This window comes from Branchiostoma lanceolatum, chromosome 3, assembly GCF_035083965.1.
Source record: "Branchiostoma lanceolatum isolate klBraLanc5 chromosome 3, klBraLanc5.hap2, whole genome shotgun sequence".
NCBI lineage: Eukaryota > Metazoa > Chordata > Leptocardii > Amphioxiformes > Branchiostomatidae > Branchiostoma > Branchiostoma lanceolatum.
Genome location: NC_089724.1, coordinates 5,729,253 through 5,748,989, shown reverse-complemented (window position 1 = coordinate 5,748,989; position 19,737 = coordinate 5,729,253). Strand labels below are relative to the sequence as shown.

The following is a 19,737-nucleotide window of genomic DNA, read 5'->3' as shown; positions in this document are numbered from 1 at the left end:
GAATTTCGCCATCCTGAAGCGCTTCACGGTCTAAACTGCGCATGCGCAGCGAGATGCATTGTGGGAGATATACCCGAGCAGTAGACCCCTTAGACATAAATAACACATCTGGGCATGTATAAAGCATTGTTTAGACAAGAACTGCTTACAAGTTAGGGTTCTCCACCTCGGTGCATATGCGCAGTTTGAAACATACTATGAGCCTGCATATCAACAAGCTGACGCATCCAAACTGACCTGCTCTTGAGAAGAGGTAAAGAAAAAGACAAAAACAAGACTTTCCCACGAGAGATGTGCCTTTGTTACTCTGAAGGTCATGCTGTTCCCATTCGTCAAGGTCAAGTTTGCATGGTGAGAAAGACGTTACGAATCGACAAGTGCCACTCGAGTGTTGTTTGCTCACACCGGGGTGCTTATTAATCGCTTACCGCGACCAGGGGAAGTCAAGGTCTACAGAGGGAGGAAATACAATGACACGATCGATTCATTCTGTATCAAAGTAAACTGCAATTTCCAACACAAGAATTTGGACTTACCCAAATTTTCGACTGATCAAGTCCTTGTCAAGAAATGAGCAACCCGCTGTCTCTGTGACGTCACGTTATGCAGATAGGACACGTGACTCGGTTGATCATACGTTGCAGAAAGTCTGTGGTGCCCTCCGTCACTGTAAAGGGATGGTTGTAAAGCCCTGATGTAGATGGTTTCTTTTCTTCCTCTCGCAAAAAAAGTCCGGCTCTGTGTCCAAGATTCTAACGTCTATGTCCAGTGAGACTGAGTGTCAAGGTGACTCTATATGTAAGTGTTGTGAAACCTCAGTGGTTGTTGAACTTGGACGTTTCTGTTCGAGGAACCTTGTCCTAACAACGATACATGTGCAGCGGTGACACTACACTGAATAGTTTCCTTTCTGCTCAGCGGTCGCAGCGCCTAGTGTCACCTGGGAAGGTCAGTGTCGACGGAGGGAGAAAATACAATGACATATTTAATACACGTGCAGCTGTGACAGTGACTTGTTGCTGTTTGAGTCAGCGGTCGCAGCGCCTAGTGTCACCGGACAGAGGATTTAGGATCGGCAGAGGGAGAAAATACAATGACATATTCAATACATGTGCAGATGTGACACTGAACTGAACAGTTTTCTTGTTGTTGTTGTCTGAGTCAGCGGTCGTAGCGCCTAGTGTCACCGGATAGAGAAGGTCCGGGTCGGCAGAGAGAGGAAAAAGTGGTCCGATTTACACACAAATTTCCGAAGTCGGTGACTCGGGGCTGTGTGTGAGAAGCTTTGGGCTGCTCGAGTGGAAATTTTTCTACTAGAGAACGCTATTTGAGTGGCCTAGAGTTCCCCGTGCACAGTCCTGAGTCGCGACTCCAAGTCAGCTCAAAAACGCACGTGTAAATCGGGCCATAATGACATGATCACTACATGTGCAGCTGTGACACTTAACACTTTTGTTGTGCAAAATCTGGTAACAAACGCGAAGGCCGTTTTACCATTTCAAAAATTGGCAAAGGTTCCCCAGGGACATCTCTACATTGTACTGTGACTTTGAGAATTGAAAGGACAAAACATGGATTTAGAGTTCCCATTGGAGGCAATATAATGACATGATCTCTACATGTGCAGATGTGACACTGAATAGTTTTATTTGTTGTCCGAACTCTGGTAACAAACGTGTTATTGTTGAAGGCCGTTTTTCCAGTTACAAAAGGGCTTCCAAGGGACACCTTTAGTTAAGCTAAAAATTGAAAGGACAAAACATGGACGTGGATGTAGGACATGGATCGGTATAACTTATTATAAGATTGGAATAGGAGAATATTAGTAACACACTCCCCTTTCTCTTACTAATTAAAGCTGTTAGAATGTCAGTTTTGAACCCAACTATGAAGTTCTCTACTTGCACTCAACAACAAAAAAACAGTTGTGGGAAAGAAGAAACTGAAGATTATAAACCAAACACACACAGACTCGAACAAATATAGACTCGGGATTATCCTACCCTGACATGAGTCTTTTTCTGAGCTCCCAGTGATCTGAGACTATTTCAGGTATTTTGCCCACCCAAAACGTTAATAAACATCTCTTAGCACGTGTCATTCATTTTAAGTTTGACATACACAAGGACACTGTAGAAATCCAACATCTAGACAGACAGAATACTTTTGTTATTCTGTTTAAAAAACAACGTCTGCAAAAATGTCGCTGAGGTCGGATGAAGTAAGTGCTATCTTCTGTCAGGAGTTAAGGGGGTAATGGAAATGGTCAGTGGATTTTGAAAGGTCAGTGTTCTCACAGAAAGTCGTGCTGGCTTTTTGCCGCCTTTGACGTCATCGTTTCAAAATACGTATCAAATTTCGGCATGAATTTCAAGAGTAGCGACGCGGCACGTGAACTTGATGTGGCTGGAAACATGGCGTCAAACATGCATACAGGGACGACAGATCGACGTGTTTGTGCTAATACAGGGATTTTGTAAGGCTTCCGAACATTTCAAGGATGGAATTCGTGTTCTTGGCGCCAGGCAGGTTGTGTAGGGGACAGGCATGTACAGAATGACTCCCTAGGCTGTCAACTCGTGTGGCATTCCGAGCTACTCCTTCCTTCCCAAGGTAGGCGGTACGTACCTCCGCCAAGCTGGCGAGAGCAGGCCTGTTTTGTTTCATCTAAAGGTTGGGTAGGTTGGGTTAATCAGAAAGGGATACGTATTAAGTGTATTTCAAAGACTTTTTGAATTTAATAGGCTTCATGGCACAGTATTTACGCATGCTTAAATATGCTCAAAGCCGAATTTATGTAACTTTACGCTACGTAAATATTGCCATTTCGTGGACTTAATTTATTTGCGAACGGATGATTATTTTCCGCCCGGAAGAGGAGATTATTACATTTTTAATAGATTTAGATTTAGATCCTGATTTTCAGCTTATTATTTGCATTAGAGATCAATCTTAGGATGGACTTCAAAGTTACTCTTCTCGATAAGCGTGTTGGGTTCTTTTACGTGCAGAGGTTTGACGCTTGAGGCTTATGCCTGAAGCTCCCTCATACACGGGGCCGCCCGCTTTACGTCACCATCCGAAATGACGCACTGTAGCAGCTAAATTTGTCTCATTGACTTAGACCCCTGAACTACATTATTCTCATAGAAAAGCGATATAGTTGGTTTAAAAACGCTATAACATTTCTCCGAATTACTTCTCTCACAAGTGACAAAATGAGATATCACCCTTCAGCTACTGTTTTCATTAACATACTTAGACACCTGCTGTTCTCCACACATACAGTAGAATCGGTGTTAGTGCGTCAGCTGTTCTTGAAAGTTTTCTAATTGCCCTTTCTGATTGATGATCATCATTAGTATTCAAAATTTCCATCGTCGCTAATAGACTCGTGCCGCGGGTCCAGTGAGAGGGGGGGCTTAAGACTAGGTACTTCTGGTGGCTACAGCACGTTTTAATCTCGTATACAAACGCGTTGCAGTGGCGGTGCCGAGGAAGTAATCACTTAGAGTGCAGTTAAATCACTGTCGGTGTCCTTACCGGCACGGTCTGTTGTGTTTTACACACGCCCGACACACGTCAGCGCACTTAAATCACCTCCCGGCCGTGTTCATGTCTTAACCTCAAGCCCGTTGTATTCTATACACCATAAACCCGGAACACTTAAAGCCTGGGTTTAGACTTCTCGTCGGTGACGTAATCGTTGACTGATCGACGACCTATCCAGCCGGAAAAGCGGTATCCAGCCGGGACAATTGATGAGCTGAGTCCTTGTATCTTACACATGGGGACCTGTCTACGCACTAACCCCGCGCAACCTGCAGTAGTAAATATAACAAACCCTCTTCTGGGCTGACGTCACAGTTGAGTTGTCACAGGAGGGCTCCAAATGGGCTTTCCCATTTTGGTCAAAATTTAAATTTGTTCAGTTCAGCCGTTTGCTAGTATTTGACGTAAGGACAGATGTGAGTTATTGGGTAGGCCGACTGCTTTGTCTTCACAGCCAGGGGCTGAATTGCGAAGAGCTTACAGTTGGTGGGACCAGATTCTTAAACACGGGACCTCCATTTAACGTCCTATCCGAGGGACGTCCCTAACCGAAGCTAGGTACTCATTTTCACCATTTTCAAAGTCGTGTAACGTGCCTGTCCCAAGGACACAGCATCGGAACATATCAGGCATATCGAACCCGGGACCCCTCGGTTCTGGGCGAAACACCCTACCGATTGCGCCACACGATGCCACTGGGGAGAATGAACTGTAAGGCCTGCCCTTTACATGATGACTAGGCAATTTTTGTCGTGCTGAGTCGTGCGTCATGGCGGTATCAAGTGCTCAGGTTGAATCTTAGCCGTGACGGCGACTGGTTCAATTTTGGTTTAGTTTCTTTTAAAAAAATCATTTTGGTCCAGACGAAACGGGAAATAATTGCCAAGGTGTGTCGATGAAGGTTAGACTGACAAGTAATAACAAATACACAGTTACTCGAGCAACTGGATGGATTTGGAAACGGTCATTTAGCTGTTTTCTTGCAATTGTCAAGATGGGATGGGCTAGTCTTTCCTTATTTCTTCTTATTTTCTCATTTAATCGTTCTTTACTTGAACACTGTAACTGTATCTTTGGGAGAATGGGAGACTCTAATTAATTAATCTCACACAGAAAAATACTAATAAAAATAACCCATCATTAGCCGACTAACGTTGAAAAAGAGTTGTCCAGTTGTATGTGACAGAAAAGAGCAAAAAAATATAAAGACAAGTATGAAAAAAAATCACATTGATTAATTCGGATCGTGCATGCGGTGTATTCCTTTCCTTCGGGCAGAGAGAAGCACTATTACAGATTTAATCAAGGTGTTCTTCCTTCGCCTTTTGATATATAACTGATCTAATGTTAATCTAGTAGAACTGACAATAGGGTTCCCTATTCCAAAAGGAAGACTGTATTCTGTCTTAATTCGATGATATATTGTCGTGGAGCACGTACTTGTACCTCGGCCATCCTTCTTGCGGTAATCTAAGCCGCATCGTTACTACCATTGAATTCCAAGTTTGACTGGCTGTCGATGTCCCTTACTAAAACCCGTCCCACACCGTTGCGTTACGCCATGCGGTTTATCACGTAGGCCAGGCCTCGCAATGACAGTCCGTAAATCTGAGTTCTGCGAGGCAGGTTTAATGAATAAACATGCTGAGATTCTCCAACACGCATCAAATGTCAGTAGTTTTCTCTAAAAATAACGTCTGCGAGTGTGCCGATGTTGCTGTAGCGTCAAGACTTGTACATGTGTGGAGAGCATTAAAGGCAACCAAAGCAATATTAGGGGCCAAAATATGGAAATAAAAAATGCTGAATTCTTTATGCTAACATTATTACTAACACTATCTAGCACATTTGCGTAATAACTTCTTACTTCGAGCATTTTAAAACCGCGCAAATTATACGATGATTCCTCTTTTCGAGCTTTTTGCCCAGTTTCGCGAGCCTACAAGAAAACCTGGCGACGATTTGCAGTGAGTTCTCATGATGTACGTCGCTATCCATTGTGATAGTGTTCTTCGAACTAATCACGTATAGAAATGACTAAATGAATTGACTTTCAAAATCCGATTTTCGGGCCCTAATATTGCTTTGCTTGCCTTTAACATCGCCGTTTGGCAGCGGTCAAGTCGCGTTAATTAATGTTTACATGTCAGCGAGCTTCTTACATGGCCCGCTTGTCATCAGTTGTCAGCCTTAGGACAGAGTGTATTTCCGACGGGGGGAATTTTAATCAAGTCAAGTGGCGGCTGCAAAACGCGTCAGTTCAATAAGGGATATTGTTTTTTATGATGCTCTTGGGACGTTTGTGAGAACACAGTTAAGATGGCGCGAACCTATATCCGGGTTGATCTTTTTTTAGACATCCAAATGGTATTGGGGAAGGAGACTAAGGGTTGTAAAGGTGTTTTTGTAAAAATTACTGGCTGATTTTACCCCATTTCCTCGCTGCGACCACGCATCAACCACGCTGCAACCTAAATTCAACGAGAGTTCAACGAATTTTATGGATACATTTTTTAAAAAGCTTTGTGTGTTTTGTTGTCTTTTTGTCATGCTTTTTCAAATTCAAATCATGAAGTCAAGGGTTACACAAATCCTATATTTAGGTCGCAGCGAGGTCACAGTGCGATCGCCGTCCAGTGGAATGGAGACCTTCCCAACCGCAACCATTTTCAGTTTATCATTCCACTCGGACGTCACATTCCTGAAACGTCCCTCGATCCTTTCCAAAACACGCCGGGTGCTAATATTTCAAGGTAGGATGACAAAGTGACACGTTCCGTCAACAGTGACGACCAATTAGTCCAATTATTTGCTGGACGACTTTTCAGCAGGCCTGGACCCTCCTCTCAGCTGTCTGGGGAATGGCAGTGATATATGGCTACCGGGGACCTTTCGTGTGTCGCTATAGGGGGTTGGGAGTGGGTCTTTGAACTTGGTGGGAAGATCGCCTTCAACGCGCGTTTAAAATGGTCTGACTTGTACGTGTCTTGATATCTCTTACAGTTGAGTTTTAAAGAGTCCCCGGCTTGACCATGAGAGTTTTTAAGGGTGGAATGTGAGAAAAAAAGAGATACACAAAAGTCATGTCACAAAGTGCACACAACAAAGACACACATCTGCTAACTAGTTGCAAGTGCGTTGGGTTTGTGAGCTGGCGGCCCGGGTTCGATTCCTGGGAGCCAGGAGACTGTACTACTCGCCTCGTGCGAGAATTACCACTCAACTTAACAATGTCTTCTTTTCCCTCAGCCCATCCCAGATATTGCTTACTTGTCCCCCCCCCCCCCTTCTTTTATTCATTGAGATATCCACGACTAATACACTATACAAGTTAATATATATTACGTATATCGGGTGCAGGCGTAAGTTAACAATATATAAACACATGCATACATTGTACGTCATCGAGAGAACATTATTGTGTGTATATATATACGTTCTTTTGTCGATCTCAACGTGCGTTTCTCAGGTTTCTCTTTCATGAGGTCGTTGACCTCTACAAGTGATTTGTCATGTGACAAGGTCGGATGTCTATCAGAGGATGTCTACATAGCCTTTGGATAAAGTCGGGGGGGGGGGGGGTCACCAGTATTGGAGCATGCGCTTAGATCCCACGACGAGAGAACAAAATTTAAGAGGACTTTAAAACATTGAGAAGCCTTTCTCGGTAGGAGTTTGGTGAAATCTTGTCACATCTGGGGTGGCTATGACAGGTCAGACTTCATACTTGTTGAATGTGTTGACAAAAACGACCTTTCTCCTTCTTTTTGTCCACTGGACCCCCGCGAGATAGTGGTCGTAAGCTGGCACTTATAGGCCAAATGGACTGGATCAAGTGCTCTGACTCGGGGGTGTTTCCCCGGCCTCGGAGAATAGCCGTATAGAATTTCTCGGAATTGTGTCGGATGACAGTCTACAGAACAGGTTAGAATGTGAGGGTAAGTCTTCTTGGTCAGAATCTTTGATCCCTGAGATAATGATACCTATTTTCTGTCTACTTCTCCATAGGAATGCATGTATTATCGGCATAAACTGTAATTGTGGCGTCCCCCCTTGAAGGGAACCCAAGCAATACTAGGGTCCGAAAAATCGTATTTTCAAAGTCAATTTATTTAGTCATTTCTATATATGACTAGTTCAAAACAACACCATCACAATTTATTGCGACATCCATGATGCAAAAATACGCTGTCGTTGTGATGTGAGAACTCACTGAAAATCGTCGCCGGGTCTTTTCTAGGCTCGCGAAACTAACTAAGGGAATCATCGTGCGGCCCGTTTTTGCGCGGTTTGAAAATGCTCAAAGTATGCAGTTATTATGGAAATATGCTTAACAGTGTTAGTAAATGTCAATAGCAAAAAGATTTGAGCATTTATTTCATTTCCGTTTTTGGGGCACTAATATTGCTTTGGTTGCCTTTGACGGAACAAGAAGGGGACACGAAGGTCAAAATCATCGGTTGATTATCGTTCCTTCCCCCGCCTCCCCACGGCAGGTGCTGTATGTCAGACAGACACGGGAACTAATCTCCCCGGATTACGGAGGGATTAGGAAATCATCAAAGCACGCGTAAGCACTAATCCTTTTTAATCCATCATTGGGAAAGTTCTGTTAGCGTCGCCACAATGATTAGTGCAGTACTGTCATTCACTTTATGTTCACGGTAGCAAAATTTCACGCTGTAAGGAAAATGGGTGGACATTTTCACTGAACTTCACGGTGGTGGCAAGTGATTTACAGAACGGATGTGTGAAGGAATCATAAATAATTACAACAGATTTTTTCACGGTGATGATAAGTTTAAGCCTAGGTTACACATAGCCGAACATGGCCTCCCGACTCTCCCCCGACCATGGTTGGAGTGATTCGGGAGTGACTCGGGAGCTAGCTCGGTTGGCGTTCGGCCCAGTCGGCTGGCGTTCAGGCGGCTGAGTCGGCTGGTGTTCGGCTGCGCCAGCCGAATGTTTTGAAAATTTCAAAACATTCGGCTCTGGACGGAGGGTCTGAAATGGGTCGGCTGGTGTTCGGCTGGTGTTCGGCGCGGTCGGCTAGTGCTCGGCTGGTATTCGGGATTGAGTCAGTAGTAAAATTAGAACCTTAACCACGCCAGAAACACTACTGACTTACTCCCAACTAGTTTCCAACCTACCCATAACTCACCCCAAGGCCGTAGACAAAACTCTGCTAACTAATTCTCAACCAAGTGACTACTATCGGAACGTGGGCGAATCACCCCCGACCTTCACACGACCAAAAACAAAGAAGAACATTAAAAGCAGTATTAAAGCTAGCCATGATCCGAATTCGATCTCTCGGTGATGTTAACAACATAATAGAATGGATTATTTTAATTAAAACCGAAAATGACCCCTCTTTTGAAAGTCACTGAATATGTCCATTTAAATTCGTGAGAGGGTCTGCAATCGGTCGGGGTTTAGTCAGGAGAGATTCGGCAGTCTGCGGCTAGAGGTCGGGATGGTTGGGAGTAAGCTAGAAAGCATTCGGGGCCCATTCGGGAGTAATTCGTGTACTGGTTAGGAGATGATCGGCGCATCTTCGGCGCATGTTCGGCGCCAAAGATAGGCGTGGCCCAAAAACTGGTCAGAATGCTCCCGAACTACCGCCGACCTGAGTCGGCTAGCGTTCGGGGGCCATGTTCGGCTATGTGTAACCTAGGCTTTACAGTACAGAGGTGGCTATGGGAGCAGTGAACATAAAGTTACAGTGAAAGAAACAAGAATTACAGTACCTCTCGCGGGATGGTTCCCTGCTGATCGACAGATTTTGCCTCCGAAGATTGAAGTGAAACGGTATTTAGTCCAAGGTTATGTTTACAGTAAGGATAATATAGGACTGGTGAAATGATATTAGAAGTTTCCAAGGAAGGGTAGTAAGATTTTCTTTCGAGAAGATCTAGGCTGAGAAAAACTAATCAAGGTTGGGGACGGAAGTGCTAAAAATTATAACTTGTTTTATTTGTATGGCAATATAGTTTAAATATGAATGTCCCTGGTAGCAGCATCACAGTTGAGCTCCTGGTTCCAATCTAGTTGGTAACTGAACTGGGAGACCCCGGTTCGAATCCAGGCAAGGCCGTCCTGGTCGGAGCTGCATTCGTCTTTCGGAAGGGACGTAAATTGAGGGGTCCCGTGATCGAGGAGGTGCCTAAAATGCACTTTCATTAGCCAAATTAGATGAATAAGATATGTTTTGCTCCTTATTCTTCTCATTTTATGAAACCTACCTACTATCGTCTCCTCCCACTTCGCCCTTAAAACGTCCTGACCACTCCTCCCCAACTATGATGAATAGACTGTCTCTTCCGCCTCAATGGGCACATTCAAAAGATACATGTGTAGTTTGTTGACGTGTCACATCTTGCAAAGAATCCTTGCCACCCGTTAACGGTGATTCGTGTACGTTTTCTTGTCGTGGGTTGTGTATGGTAAACACAGAAACATGTTTTGGTGGTTCCATGCCGGTGCTAGTCACACAAAGGCGGCCCACTCGTCTTGGCGTTGGTATCGGCTTGGACTATTTAAGGGCATGTCACGGGAGCTTGGCGGATGTTTGAAAAACGACACCTGTGTTTACCGTTTGTACGCGGAATGATTTTACAGGTACGGCAATTCGTTTGGTCCGTGTTCCGATAGAAAGGAAGCCAAGTTCAGGTCATCATCATGTGATATGGAGACATGGACACCCCAGTAGACAAAGGTACGTTTGTTTGTCCGAACCCCTAGGCTTGCAGTGTTTTAGCACGTCAAGTATAGTGCCTTAAAGTTCGAGTACTTCAAGGATAGATTTTTACTGCGGCCAGGTTTGGCTATTTACCTAACGTTACATCATAAGAGCATTGCATCTTACAATTCGATCAACTTCTTGCTAGCATATTATCAGCATTCAGGGCTTCATGTTTGATTGAAATTTGATGCTATTAGCGTACTGACACATTTGCTGTGGGTGGCTACGAATCTTTACAAAGAGAGAGTAGTGACCTTCGTACTGTGACAACCATTTCAGTTTTCACAAAGCCGCCCGTTCTTTGTGCAAATATTTGAAGTAGTTACGGTAGGCCGACTGGGTTACTGTTGCGTTAGTGAGTCGCGTCCTTGACTTCAAGCACAGTGGGTCCCACTCAAAACACAGCTGAAATGACTGATCAACGCCGAACTGTCAGCTTGAAATGACCATATACGGACCATGACTCAATCTCCAAGCAGATGTAAGGATCTGGCTCATCCAGCCGTTAAGATAATACAATACTACTATCAAATGTTGATCAACGCCAAACTGCCAGTTTGAAATGGCCATATACGGATTCAATGCTCTATCAGATACAGAGAAACAGACCATGCCGCATTCTCCAAGCAGATGTAAGGACCTGACCCTCGAGCCGTTAAAAATACAATACTACCAATGTTGATCAACGCCAAACTACCAGTATAGAATGGCCATGTACGCACGGATTCAACAGTGATACAGAGAAACGGACCATACCTAAATCTCTAAGCAGATGTAAGGATTTGGCTCATTCACCTCCTCGAACCGTTAAAAAAATACAATGCTACCAATGTTGCAACAACAAGTGTAGAACACTGAGAAGGACCCGGATCTTTACATCCGCTTGGAGATTTTAATAGACCGTACCGTCACCGATTCGATACCCTACCAATCCAACTGAAAGAATGCAACTGAATGTCCCAACTGATGTTTGGGTCAACACACACCGGGCCGTTTAGACCGCTTCTCTGATCGTGTGGTAAGTGTGGTAGGTTCTTAAACGTGCTCGATTCTGTTCTCAAACCGAAGTTAAACATTCCGTCCCGGATCTGAACTGCCAATCTCCAGGTTCATTTGTAGTGTATGAATCAACTTCTGATTGTCTGAATACTCTGACCTTCATACTCAGACCTGCTGTGAACTGTTACATTAAATAAGCGCTGCCACACTTCCGTGTGCGCATGTGCGGCGATAGGAATTGTGGGTAATATGTCAAAGGTGAAGGCACCTGAGACGTAAACAAAACACGCGTCTGGACATTGTTAAGCAACTCGAGACAATGATCGGGGCGAGAAATTTTTTACAAGCCTGGGGCCTTCACCTTAGACATCAAGAAAAGTTTTTGTTTATTTACACATATATGTAAATTAAGGACATTGTTCAAGCCAGAGTCAACGGCAACAGGAAAATAGCCGAGAGCTCCAAAATAACAGTTTTTGCAGAAATACGGCCGCCTATTGATCACTGCGAGATTTTCAATGATCCACCGATGCTCGCAGGTCACTTATGCCACGGTCACATTTGCACAGGCACAGGTGTAGTCCCGGTCGGGCCCTGAAGACACAAATTTGTCCCCGCTGGACTGCCGGACACCCATCGAGAGGGTACCTATCGGTGTTCTCACGATTAGCTCATGGCGCCTATTTGTTACGGGGTCCCGCGTTAATTTTAACTCCGTGTTAAAAACTTCCCGGGCCCCGGCCCTGCCCCAAAAATAGCCCGGTAGCCACAGGGTGTTCTACGGGGCTACGTAGGGGTAACGCCCGAAAGTGACAAAAAGCAGCCCATGCACTGCCCGACAGAACTTCCTTTTCCAATTGTCACCTAAGCATAAGGCCTACAAGGGGGAAATTGTCAGGCGAAAAATACGCTCGACTCTCAGGCGAATTTGAACTTCGATGACCTTCTTGCCATTCAACACATTATCCTAAAGGTCGTTGACATTGATGACCGTAGGTAACATTAATGCTGATCGTCGAGAAAATATGATATTGGAAACAAATTCTATGACGTTTGTTGCTGTGACAGCTTCGAGATATCGATATCTCAAATACATGTTGTTGACAGACGCATTCTTTAATTTCACTCATAAAAGTCGACGCACATGAACAGTCAGCTCAATGATAAGCACCAAACTGATGAGAAAGACCATTTGAAACTGAGTAGAAAGTATGAAATGCACTTACTTGATTGAAACGACATCCCCGCCCGTCACGTTTGCTCTTAACTGCCCTTGAGCCAAATGTAAATCAACTTAACGCCTCCATGCTATGATTTTGGATGGCCGTTTGCTAATTTCCTGATGAAACTTGACAGACTTGCATGAAGGTTGAATCTTGATTCACAGCCATCATCATTTGGTACTTGTAAATCAAGATTAAAACTCACCGGACTAAAACTCAGAAACTCTAGTGCAATCATGAAGTGTCCCAATCACTAAGAGGCTCAGTAATTCTTTTCTCCACTGTGCAATACTGCTGTATATTAAGGCAAAAGTTAAGATTTTAACTGCACAATTGTTTTTTCGTAATGTGTTAGATTAATCACATCGCTGCGATATTAGCGGTCTGTAAGTCATTGTTTTATGTTGTTGTGATGCAATGACTATGTAATAAGGACGTAATTCGGGTGTGTTCGTCCGCGAGTTCCTTACTGAATAAAATCATTTCATCATTTCACTTCAAGATCAAGTCTAGGGCACTTCTGTGCAACAAAACTGAATAACACCTACAGCCCGTGGCTTCAACTTACAGATCAGGTGACTAAGGCCTAGGAAAAAATGGTGTGTTTTCTTTTCCCGACCGACCCTAGCAAAAACCTACCGACTCTAGCCTTTGTTTTTCAGTCGACCTCTAGAAATATAATGGACATACAATTCAGTTCGATCTGACATCTGAGTGATGAATATTAGAAAAAAATTTAACCAAAACATTCATACATATGTTCTTACAAACACTCTATATGTCACACTCTGTTACCAGTTGAGGGATGTTAAATAGGCATATACTTCTTTTAATTGTTCATTACTTGTTCTTGTACAATGTGTACAATTACAAAATGTGTTGAAGTGTCATGATGTATTCCAGTTTAAATTTACATGGTTAACAGTATTTGTTGGATCATTTCAGCCGAAATCTTGAAAAAAAAATCCCTATTTGCCGACCCAAAATTTTTCAGGACTGTATTAGTTAACATGATTTTTTTTCTTATGCCTAATGCAAACTAAACTGCCTTCAGCTGCCTTCACTGTAATGGGGATTCTACCCTCTAAACGTGAAACGTAAAAGGCTGTTCTCATACAGTTGACTTATGGTTATAGACTTCAGGAGTTTGATTGCAGCAAAATGTGTTGCTTGGTTTCTTTTGAAGCGTGACAGAAAACGGGGGCAGGCAATGAAATACGTTGCGTCCAAGCGATGCGTCAGCCGTTTATGTCATGGAGAATCAGTGAAGTATATGGCCTACTGGCACGTTCGGTTTCTTCAAGCGTTTTATGTTATCGTTTTGCGGTAAACAGAGTCAACCGTAGCGGCAGATGTGAATGACGTTTTTGTGTTTGAAGGAAGCGGAGCGCCAAACTACAATCTTTCAGACGAATGAGCTTTTAGAGATTGTTGTAAATTTCAAAAGTCTGAAACTGTTGGCCAGAGTTGTATATTGTTAATAACGAGTACCTGTTACAGGCACTAAATGTTTCGCAGGTAAATTTATACTAGCAATTTTAATTAGATTGTAACGTCCGACTCTTGTCATCTGTGGTCTTTGCAGCTCAAATGATATATGAAAATTGCTCCTGGCAATTTTATTTGTAATGAAAAAAAAGAACATGAATGTGTTGCCGGTATTCTTGATAGAAGAAAAATGAGGAGATTCATTAACGCAATAAAAGTACACGAAGGTCAACCATAAACTACCATGAAAATAGAAATACAAAATGAATCTTAGAATTCTGCTTACCAAGCAATAAAGGCTTCAGTAAATCCATAATATCATGTTACAATACTGTTGGTTTTGGTATAGTTTCTAATTAACGAAGCAATTTTATGTATTTGAAAATAGAAATATTAATAGAAATACTAAATGAATCTTAAAAGTCTGCTTTTTAAGCAATAAAGGACAACTTCAGTAAATCCATAATATCATGTTATAATTATGCGGGTTTAAATATACAATGATGAAGGTTAGACATCCATGTAATATGATTAAATAACAAAACAGCTATTCAAGCAACTGGAACAGTCAGGCGTTTCAGAAAGCATCCGTCAGACGTTTCAGACAGTATTGTCTTCACTTCATTAACATATCTATTCAGAGTTTTGGTATAAACCTAGCTCTCCAGTTGTATCCAGTTGTGACTGTAGAAAGACAGCGGATGCTGTCTGAAACGTATGTTTCAAAATTCTATCCAGTTCCTTGTCTGAGAACTGCTTTTTGGCGGGGTTTCAATATAGCTTCAAAATAACAAAGCAATATGTTTTCCTATTTATGCATCGTGAGTGTTAGAGGAGTCATGTGTAGTATTCTACTCATCTTAAGGCCTTAAGGCTATTGTATCACACAGATCTCCCTGGTGGCAAAAGTGCGTAGTCGAAAATTCTTTTTCCCGGCAATCTCGTTTTGATCAAAGTTCCTGGCCATGTGAGGAAACATGGATACGCATCTTCTACAATTACCTGTTTATCGAGCCATTGCGATATATGAAACAGCCTATAATAAATAGATGGTTTATTACAAATTCCCCATTTCGTGCATTATCATGAAATGAACAGTTTGAAATAAAGTGTATTTCGTCTTCCACGGCATTTGTGCTGCAATACTTAAAAATTCGTATATATATATATATATATACATGTATATAGGTAATTTTCTATACCGGCCTCTTTCTATTTCCAGCATATAATGATACCCTGAATGGCGTCATCTTGATTGGGTTTTATTACAACCAGGGCCCTTTAGAATTGCCACACGATATCTTTATTGACAGCAAATTTAGAGCACTCTTAGGACAGTCGCGGATGGTTACAGGATGTTTAGCTACATTGTCAGTTCGCTACATAACGTTTCGCTACATGGCAAGTCGTTTCGCTACACGTGATGTGTCTTACAAATTATTCAGTTCTCTATGACGTAACAGGTTGTTATAGATCCTTGCCGATGACTGGTTCTGTCATGGTCTCTCCGAAAGTCCTACGACAAAAATACGTTCAACGAATGTGATTGCTCCCACATACACTTGTAGCAGCTTTCATTGCAAAGAAACAAATTATACTCGTGCACTTGAACAAAAAAGGTGCACCATCTTTTCAACGTCCGATCGAGTTTATAGCTAGCCTCCACCAGGCCTTCCTACGGGGGTACGGATCGTAGAATTCGGCAAAAAAGTTCAATAATGGGCCAGTCCGCTTGAAGGTTATCAAATATATATTTCCCCTCGGAGAATGCGCCTGGAAATAATAAAAACGGTGGCGAAACTCTCCTACCAATTATTCTCCCTATTGCCGGAGTAGTCGTTCTGGTGGAGACTAGCTAGTTTATAGCCCACTGCCTCTGTATACATGTGTATGTAAAAGTGTTGATGACAGTATAAGTACCCCCGTCGTTTTCTGAATCCATATTGCCAAACAGATTTTGAATTACTTGAGGATTAATTATTTTCACACAATAAAGCATCTGATCTTTACCAATGTGGCATAATTGCCTCGCGCACTCTAAAGGATCAGAGCAGAATCAGCGGACACACCCTCTTGGAAGAATGATTGACAGCTGCTGCAGGCGGCGGAGAATCTGTTAACCTAACATTGGTGAACTGCGCGTCAGTGAGGCAAGCTCCCCGGAGTGTGTCGGCTGTTTTCGGAAACCCCGAGCTGACAATTCCAAGCCGAAGCCAACGCACATCATCGTCTCGCGTTATCAGAGCCAGGGGACTCTAAGGTGAAGTGTAATGATACAGTTTATCTAGCTTGATGACGTTTGCTTTCATGTTCTCTGTGTACTTAGCCAGGGTGCTGTCTAACCGTACACGTAGAGCGTCTGCTTGGGAGGATACTTCCCAATTGGACTGTGGTTGGAGTTCCTATTTCTATATTTGCCCCAGTGGTCCAACCCTTGTCCCGTAAATAGTCCCCCATGTTCTAATTTCAGCAAGGACGACCCCGTTCGTATCAGTTGTCCGTTGTGATACATGCGAAACGCCCGAGATACATGCAGACCGGTCCTAATAAATAGGCCGTCTAGCCTCTCGTGATAGCTGTAGTTTGTCATCATCAACCGCACTTTAAACCCCGGAACGACAGTTACCACATCACAGGGCGCCTGTTGCCGAGCAAGTGTGACCAGAATACTGAGGTAACTCGTCTGCTGGAGCTGAGCAAAAAGACGTGCTAATAGCCCGCGCTAACAAGGCCAGTGTCGAGTAGAAAATAGTGTCTGCTTTGTGGATTCGCAGGCAATGCAACATGCTATTGTGCTATGGGGGCCGTAGGAGTCAAGTTTACTATAATAACATTTTATGTCTGTTTACAGTGTCATCTAGCACGGCTGAATTACCGAGAAGAGAGGTCGTTCTGCTGGAGGGAGGGAGTGATGCAACGTTAGCGAGTAACGGCAATGGGAAGAGGGTGCCCCGGCTAGCGCAGTGACCCGCGGCGCTGGCGCCGAATGATCGAGGAAGATCCTCGATCGTGCCAAACTGCAGCCTTTCGCGGGGAGAAACTTAGCCCGAGGCATTGTCAACATTCCAGCCTTCGCTGTCGACGACTATTGCAGGGTTGCCTGCCACACAGAGGAGACAAGGGTGACGTGTTTGGATTGCGTTCTGTCCTATACGGGACGGCAGAAGCTATCAAGGGCGCCGAATTTGACTTGCCGGCGAGAGAAACTGTACAGCTGCCCGCGGAATAATGTACGGGCTTCTGCTCGAATCCATCAACGAGTACATCAAGGAAGCTTACGGGGAATCCGTATGGAAGCTGATCAGGGAACGGGCGTTGTGTCCGCATCATTCATTCGTAACACACCAGGTAAGTACCTACGTAGGCTTGGGATGTAATTTCATGTCATTTATATTCATGTAAAAACAGAAGAGTATCATCTTTTTGTGGCTGATTGCACCTGTGAGATTGCTAGATACGGTAGCATCACTGGTAGAAGAGTATGGTGCTCCACTTGAACCCAAATGACATATCTTTGATCGTTTCCTCCTAATCATTAGATTAGTACTCCAATTGCACTTCAGGATCAAGGGGCCAGCACCTGGTCCTTATCAAGTCAAGTTAAAGCCTTTATTTATTTCTCGATAGCTTGTTCGGTCACATATAGCTGCTTTTCAACAAGGTCGATGAGTACACTTAGGCAGGTAGCTACTGCAATCGTTAGTCAAGCACCCGTGTCCTGTCTTTAATATCATCATTTCATAAACATTTCTTGTCGGATTTTCGCAACACTACGGACGATCATCGCACCTTTCTGTGTTCAAACCTGATCGATGCTTATTTAGTCACCCATGATAGTCGTTATAAAGCAACCATTTTCCGCATCATTAGCACAATTTCCCTATTAACATTGGATAAAACTTCCTTCTAACCCAGTGCGACGTTAATTGTGTTGATAACTTCCCGGAAGTAAATGGAATTCTGTGCTGCAACTTCCGTCGAGGTCAGAAACCTGTGGAAGGAGTTCATTATCATGGTGTACAATCATATGTATATTTAGCATCCTTAATTAGTAGGCGCTACGAGAGGCCCTGTAACAAGAAACCGAGTGTAATGCAACTGAAACGGCATCGGGAAAACCCCCCAGCCCGACTCAATTTAAAGCCCTACCAAGGAGGCAAATGTACATCCGTGGTAATATGATTCTCCTAAACATCTCTCTCTCTCTCTCTCTCTCTCTCTCTCTCTCTCTCTCTCTCTCTCTCTCTCCCTCTCTCTCTCTCTCTCTCTCTCTCTCTCTCTCTCTCTCTCTATATATATATATATATATATATACGTATATATGTATATATATTTATACGCGCGCGTGTGTGTGTGTGTGTGTGTGTGTGTGTGCAATTATTGCACAGAGCTAATTATCAGTGCTTTCACAAGATTATCGGAAGGTCAATGCCCGGTCATAGACAATTTACGTCATCATCACTGGTACTGTAAAGAGAGAGATGATTGATGACTGAAAGATCTTATTCCATACGAACAGCTGTAGTACTTCTGATTTGGGTCATGTTGGCAGTAGTAATGGTTTACGGTTGTTTTAAGAATACAACTTCATGTAACCAAGGTTACAGCCTTGTGCTAAATTGACATTACAAAATACGTCTGTTATTAATTAAGACAAATATATATATATATATATATATAGCGTGATACACAAATATCTAGACAAGCGAATATTTAAAATATGAACGCTTAAAATCAGCGTACCAGATGGGTCTTAAGACAGGGAGTTTTTTTCTCCAAAATAGAAATACCTAAGGTCGACTTATGCTTCGAATTAGAACATGGAGAGAAGGTAGAAACCACCCCACTGTGGATTAAACAGGCCATGTACGGAATGGCACTAGTTACACACTAAGAAATGTCCAGATTGATAGCAGAACGGGTCATCGGTATTTTCACTGGACTTTGTCTTGATCTGGTTATTGATATCAGCACTGCGGCCGACTTACGCCGTGACGTTACATTAATGAATTCGAAGGTTCACCGTGACTGTGGTAGATATGATATTACTAACATTTCTGTTGTGTTAAGACGGGGACGTCTTCTGCCATCAACTGGGGTTTCAACGACTCAACGATTAACCTTTGAAACTCTACAGGTGTCTTTGTGCAATCTTACGTAACCAGTTCACCTGTATGGCAAAGGTTAAGAAGGTTAAAATCCGTGACCCAAAATACAAGCTTTTCGTATCGGCCGCCTGCATCTAACTAAGTAAACCATCTAAAGCCTCAATCCCCAGTGGGCAATGAAGTTTTATTTGTGCTTGTCTGATCTAGTGTGAAGCACATATCGTCCACCGTTTAAACGAGTGAAATTAGCGGAAAATTTAGCTACAATCGAACAAAGGAGTTATATCATCTAGTTCTAGACTGACTCAAAATTCACTATTACCGTGTGAATCAGAGCATCCCGGCGGCGACTCCCATTAGAACTGACCTCCTCACAGCTTTGAATCCTCTTTAACCTCTGCGGACCAGGGGGTAAAACCATTTTCTCGGAACAGCTAGGGACTAATGGAACTCTATATCACGGATGAAGCCATTCATTAGCCGTAGGGAAAGTACTTATCGAGTAGCAAATGCCTATGAGAAGAGAGATTGTATAGGGACTGTTTTATTATCACCGAGAGTGTACTTAGGATTGTGATGTGGAATTGGTGGTACGTGAAAGCATGGCGAAATGGTTTGTATT

The 19,737-nt window shown here is 43.2% G+C and overlaps 1 protein-coding gene across 10 annotated transcripts in view; it reads left to right on the top strand.

Moving 5' to 3' along the window:
- The window catches only part of LOC136429849 (soluble guanylate cyclase 88E-like), a 59,177-nt gene that overhangs the window by 5,713 nt on the left and 33,727 nt on the right, over positions 1-19,737 (top strand). For 2 of the 10 annotated variants that reach the window (XM_066419889.1, XM_066419892.1), the window contains exon 2: positions 16,859-17,355. In XM_066419889.1, the coding sequence (XP_066275986.1) occupies positions 17,236-17,355 (120 nt within the window). In that variant the 5' untranslated portion in view covers positions 16,859-17,235. Of the gene's footprint in view, positions 1-2,401; positions 2,614-10,093; positions 10,271-16,062; positions 16,268-16,462; positions 16,682-16,858; positions 17,356-19,737 lie in introns of those variants that run through there. The other 8 variants (XM_066419893.1, XM_066419888.1, XM_066419894.1 and 5 more) reach the window with 8 other exon arrangements.